The following is a 6715-nucleotide window of genomic DNA, read 5'->3' as shown; positions in this document are numbered from 1 at the left end:
GATGTCCCTATTTCCCCCCTTTTGCCCCCTCTACCCAGCTCTTGCCTCCCACTTCTCTCTGGCCATCACCATCCTGTTGTCTGTGTCCATGGGTTGTGCATATATTTTCTTTGGCTAATCCCTTCTTTAAATTCACTTCTTTAAATTTTTATTTTCAGATAAGTGCTTATAACTGCACTATTATATATTTTCTATTATATCATTTAGAATTAAGATATTTTTTAATTGAACCCTTGTAAATTTTAGCACAATTTAATAAATTATGCTAGAAGCAATTAGGAGATTTTTCATGTAATGCAGATACATTTCAATTAATATTTTATTAATTTTTAATTTTTTAATATTTTAATTTGAAATAATCTCATACATGTAAAAAAAACCTATGAAATACTACAGCATATTATATGTACCCTTCACCCAATTTCTTAGGTGTTAATAATTTAAACATAACCATTATACAACTAACAAAATTTGGAATATATTTTTCTTATAATCTCTTTAATGTTACTTAATCCATTTACTTTGTTTTTGTTAATCTTCACCCAAGGATATTTTTCCATTGAATTTTAGAGAGAGTGAAGGGAAAGGGAGAGACACATTGATTGGTTGCCTCCTGCACATGCTTTGATAGGGACTGGGGATCAAGCCAGCAACTGAGGTACATGCCCTTGACTGGAATCGAACCTGGGACCCTTCAGTCCACGGGCTAATGCTCTATCCACTGAGCAAAACAGGCTGCAGCTTAATTCATTTACTTTTAATCTATATGTGTCTTTATATTTAAAGTGGGTTTTGTTTTTGATTCACCCTCATAATCTGTCTTTTAATTGGTGCATTTATGCCACTGACTTTCAGAGTGCTTACTGATAGAGTTACTACCATATCAGGCGGCTCCTGGGGGCTTCTGGGGTGGGCGTGCCTTCCCGGGTGGCCGGCGCGCTGGTGGTTGGTGCTGCCCTGCCCTGCCTGCAGTATGCAAATTAGCCGCCATCTTTGTTGGTGGTTAATTTGCATATCACACTGATTAGCCAATGGGAGGCGTAGCGAAGGTGCGGTCAATTACCATGTTTGTCTATTATTAGATAGAATTAACTAATTCTGGTGGTATCACTATCAGAATCATTTTACACAGTTACCCCTTTATCCTCGACGCACTTTCTTCATTTGGTTTCCTAGTTTTCTTTCTCTTCCTATGGCTCTGGCTTTCTAGTCTTTCCACAATATTTATTATGTGCAAAGCAGTGTTCTAAGCGTTTGTGATACACCCATGAGCAAAATAGGCAAAAAGCCCTACCCTTATGTAACTTAACTTCTAGTGGGAGGAGGAAGATCAGCAATAATAAACTTAATAAATAAATGTTCGAGTAGAAGCCAAAAGGACAGGAAGTATTAGGTGGTGTTGCATTTTTAAGTAGGGTCCTCAGTGGAAGCTCACTGAAAAGATGACATCACACAGGCAAGCACATTCCCACCTCAAGGCCTTTGCCCTTGCCATCCCTCTGGAATGTTCTCCCCCTTGACTTGAAACATTCTCCCACTGACATTCCCATGATGTGCCCCTTTGTCTGCTTTGGGCCTTTATAGAAAGGTTACCTTACTGTCCTCACTTTCATGGCCACCTCTTTGAAATTACAGCTCTCTTTCCCCTTCATTTTAACTACTGCTTTAATCATTTACCTCATTTATTGCTTGATTTCCTACACTGTTATCTCAACTCCATCAGGGCAACTTCATTGCTTGTTTTTTCTCTCTTGTGTTCCCAGCTTCTAAAAATGGTTTTAGAAATATCCAGGCTTCCAAATTTTTAATTGGGTCAATATTGCTCATTCGTGTTTTCTAAGAATTTGTGCCATTTGACTAACTTTTCAAAATTATTATCAGAAAATTGTTCAAAATTGTCTCTTCTATTTTTTGGTAATCTTTTCTGTGCCCACAGTTAAGCCCCTATGTTTCTCCATACTGTTTCTTTGCACCTTCTCACTCTCCTTAATTGCACCTTTGGCATTGTTGGTTTTCTCTGTCATATCCTAACCATTTTTACCCATCCACTTTCTTACCAGAGGAATAATATTATCAATTTTTAAAAAATATTTTAATAGTTTATTTCTTTTTAGAGAGGAAGGGGAATGGAGAGAGAGAGAGAGACAGAGAGAGAGAGAGAGAGAGAGAGAGAGAGAGAGAGAGACATCTATGTGAGAGCGTAACATCAATTAGGCATTGAACCGGCAAGCTCATGGTGTACACAGGATGATGCCCAACCAATTGAGCCACACCAGCCAGGGCAATTATTACCACTTTTTTAATGGTATCGCCCTGGCTGCTGTGTGAGAATAGATTGGATTAAAGGGTAGGAGCCACGTAATCAGTTTCAATAATCCAAATAAAGTCACCAGAACCAGGGTGGTCGTTGTAGAGATGTTGAGAAATGGTCAGATTCTGAATAAAATTTTAGGTCAGAGCAAAGAAAATTTTCAGCATTAGATATTGATTATGAAGGAAGGGGAGTCAGACATGACACTGATTTGGGGACTGAGTAACTGGGAACTGGAATTCTCATCAGTTCAGACAGAGAAATGATAAAACAGATTTGACAGAAATGTGTCTGGATCACAGAAGGGAGGTACAGAGTGACTGAAATACAGCAGTAGCTGCTCTGGGACAGTCCTCTGTCCTCTGGACCAGCTTGGGCCGCACGTACTGCCTTCTTTCTGGGCAAGAGAGATTTGTGAGTATCTGTGCAGTTACCTACAGACTCAAAGCAGGTTAAAACGTAGATACAGCCAAATACCAGTATGTCAGGATAGAAATAGTTTGCCCCTGGCTTTTTCTACAATGTAAACATTAATATCCTGCCCCCAAATTAATGTCACATATGTCAACAAACACATATGACTTCAAACATTTTAATTTAGAGCATGAGAGCCTTTCATTCTTTCCTCCCATCAAGTGTTTCTCATAAGGCTTTAGGCTCTTTTTTTGCTTCTATTTTCTCCAGTTAATCCACTAAATCCTGGTTTGATTGAAACAGTATTCACTTAAACATATCACTCTGGTGGACTAAGGTGTCTTACTTTTCAGTGAGTGACAACCTGTTGTGTATTTATTCTGCTATTGAGAAATAAACTAGGCTCTAGAACAGAGGTCCTCAAACTTTTTAAACAGGGGGCCAGTTCACTGTCCCTCAGACATTCCACACATGCACACTGTGGACTCGGGACGAGTCGGCTGCTAAGCAGGACAGGCAGCGGCGGCAAAAACACCTGGCGGGCCGGATAAATGTTTTCAGCGGTCCGCATGTGGCCCGCGGGCCGTAGTTTGAGGACCCCTGCTCTAGAATATATGGCATGAAATTGTTCACCTCTGTCTTTCTTTACAATTGACTAGAAATTGTGAAATTCATGTAAATCTTTATATACATAAGTCTGTTGACAGTGAAAACCTCAGAAAACAAATCAAGGGAGATTCAAATTAATATAAATAAATTATTCGAATTATGGAGTCCTATACAGTCTGCAAAGAATACTTATAAACTTAACATGTGATATCTATGGGAAATTCCCTGTGCTTATTTGAAATCTTCCAACCATAAGGGTATTTTCATAAAATGTTGTAATATAGTCAACTTACTTTAGATGGCAAGCAAATATCACTTTATGATAGCTTGCATGCATTCAAAATAAAAAAAACCATAGCGTCTAATATTTTTTTGCCGTTAAAGGGTTAAATTAGTTGTGCTTATTGTTAAGCTTTTAAAAACCAGCATATCTAAAAATTCCAGGAAGGAGAAAAATACCACCAAATCACTGTGTGTGGCAATCATGCCATTTTCCTTTGGATCATGTACCTTTAAAACGTGTGAATGCAATGCTGTGCGAGTGGCATGTGTGTTTAAAAGATGCCATGATCGTTAGATGCAGCGCTAGCCGGGGCCTTGCAGACCAACACGGGCTCCTGTGTGAGGGAAAGCCTGTGACAGGCGCCGAGCCGCATGTGGATGTGGCAACAGCATCAAATTGTCGAACACATTGACTCATCGGTGCAGGCTGCAAATTATGCTTCTTAGCCTCCTGTGAACATGTTGCCTCATTTTTTTATTATTTTTTTCTTAAATCGTATCTTAGGATCTGCTTCAAAACACAGATGCCCACAAAAGAGCCTTCCATGAAATCTACCGGACCCGGTCGGTCAACGGCATCCCAGTGCCACCTGACCAGTTAGAGGACATGGCCGAGAGGTAAGCAGATGTCTTAGATGAAGCCTCTTTGTAAAATGCTCGGTGAATGCTTTTTCCATCGCTTTTCTTTTTTTTATGCATTTGTATTTTCTTGTTCAGAAAGGCTTACATTTGGTAGAGTAAAATTGGACTCCCATACATATGCTTAAGCATGCCAGCATGCTAACACATCATTAATTAAAGAGTTAACCTGCTTGTGTTCAGAGCCTGGAAATCACAGAACTGGTTTCTTCAGAGGCTGTATTTTTATTCAGGGCTGTGAGGAACATTATGTAATATTGCGAGAACAGTGTATAAAAGAAACAGATGAGAGATGCTGGCAGGGGAAAGAGCTATATCAAAGGCTTCACTCAATCCCGAATCGCCTTTAAACCCAGAGCCAGAAAAAGGAATCTGATCTCCAGATAGTGATCGATCAGCCAGAGTTTAGAAGACCTGGTGCCTGCATTAGGTTCCTCACGGACTGTGACAGGTTAAGTAAGCCCCGCTCTGTTACTTAGTTACATTCTGTGCATTCTCCTTGTTTTATTTCTAGGTTTCATTTCGTTTCCTCCACATCAGAACTGCACTTAATGAAAATGGAATTTCTAGAATTAAAGTACCGTCTGCTCTCACTGCTGGTTCTTGCAGAGTCGAAGCTGAAGTCTTGGATCATCAAATACGGGAGGAGAGACTCGGTGGAGCTGCTGCTGCAGAACTACATCGTAAGTGCCCCCGGTGCTTGGGTAGAGGAATCAGGGGGCCGGGGATGTCGCATTGAGTACCGGCCAGTGTAGCTGATAACTTCCTCTTGGGTTGAAACATGAAGGGTTCCAGTGTGTGAAAGGGGCTCCATAGAAGTTTGTGAAATATACAAATTGCCATCTGAAATATACACCTATAGTCTTCAGAGATATAAAAGATTTTGCTGCATTAACCATATTGAACCATTGTGACTGACTTTATTGCTTAAAAAAGAAAAGTTTTTGCATTGTATACCCATGACTTTGACTGTGAGCTCACCATTGAAACAGAGTGAACATACTTAGAGGTTATCTTCTTGTCTCTAAAACCCAGTCTTGGAAGAACAATTCTCAATTGCTGTAAACAATTTTTTTTTTTTTAGATTAGGTCCAGCTTGTCTTTTTTATGGTTATTCCCTGAGCATTTTTGCTTCTTATGTGCACCTAGGAAAAGTAAAAAATTGTAAATCTCTATACCAATTTAATTTTTAAAGATTATCTCATATTTCAGGTTATCAGTAAAGATTATCTCATATTTTAGGTTATTTAGATAGAATAGTAGTTCTGTACTAATGAAGGAGTTAGGTTGTTCTATAACTAGGAGTTTCCATTTACATGTAATTAGAGAATTATAATTATCAAAGGCAGCTTATTTCTCTTAAACACCCACCCACCCAAATTTATTAAAAATACAAATTTTCTCACGAAAGAAATGTTAATAGAACATCTCAGTTCTGACTTGTTCCATTGATGTTTAATCACAAATTCTAAATAATAAATTAATAAATTCAAAATGTAGGCCCATATTTTACCTACCAGTCACAATAACTGTGTAATTGACATGATTGATACTTGTTGAAACCATGTCTTTATTGAAGAAGCATCCTAGAACCATAAAATATTTTGCTACATTTCAATTTCATTTTCTAAGTGATAAATGAACAACATGCATTTAGGGAGGAAAAGGTTTAACAGGTTTATGGTAAAATATTTCTTTTGATTTAATTTATTGTCTCAGAAATAATTGTCAAAAATGTGAACTCTGTTGTATGTTCCCTTATTCATTTTTAATTATTTTGAAAAGCAATACAAAAATCTATATTTTTTAACTGCAAGTACTTACATCAGACTTTTTTTTAAAATTTTTTTATTGGTTAAGGTATTACAAATGTTTCCTCATCCCCCCCTTACATCAGACTTTTAAATATTAAATACAGATATGTATTTGGGTTTAGTCATATAAATGATACACTCTGAACTCCGTAGGTAATTATTCAGGATTCGTCTTTTTCCAGCTATTTAAGGACGACCAGTCAGATTGAAATGCCTAATAGGAGTGTTGCACCAGGTTAATGTTCAACACAACAATGTTAGTAATTCTCTTTGACTTCCTCAAGTAAAAGGTTTGTGAGTGGAGAGTTGTTACCAATGATTTAAAAAAAGCAGTATTTTCTGCCAGTCCATAAAGTTCACCATACAGCTCATTTTAAACTGCTTTCTAAGTCAGTCATTTGTAAAATTGCTAGTTACTCTACAAACATAGCAGGTTTCAATGAACATGTCCTGATATTCTTATGCCCTGTGAAAAAGACCTATTTATCACTCATACTATTTCCCAAAAAGGGTTTTACGGTATTTTTTAACAGTTTGAATAACTTTGGAAGATTGAACATTTGTCATTTGCCAAGGGTTTTCATTTTGTTTCACCAAGGAAACAAAGACGGAACGCTTCAGTCACATGCTCTGGGGGCCTAGCTGG

At 37.9% G+C, this 6715-nt stretch overlaps 1 protein-coding gene across 1 annotated transcript in view; it reads left to right on the top strand.

The window, feature by feature from the left end:
* SYNE1 (spectrin repeat containing, nuclear envelope 1) overlaps nucleotides 1-6715 on the top strand; it is a 407398-nt gene that overhangs the window by 124154 nt on the left and 276529 nt on the right. Inside the window, exons 14-15 of the mRNA XM_014532125.1 lie at nucleotides 4122-4234; nucleotides 4770-4938. Coding sequence (XP_014387611.1) covers nucleotides 4122-4234; nucleotides 4770-4938 — 282 coding nt within the window. The remainder of the gene's footprint in view (nucleotides 1-4121; nucleotides 4235-4769; nucleotides 4939-6715) is intronic.

The sequence above is a fragment of the Myotis brandtii genome, unplaced genomic scaffold (genome assembly GCF_000412655.1).
Source record: "Myotis brandtii unplaced genomic scaffold, ASM41265v1 scaffold847, whole genome shotgun sequence".
Taxonomy (NCBI): Eukaryota; Metazoa; Chordata; class Mammalia; order Chiroptera; family Vespertilionidae; genus Myotis; species Myotis brandtii.
This window is presented reverse-complemented; position numbering and strand designations above follow the sequence as displayed.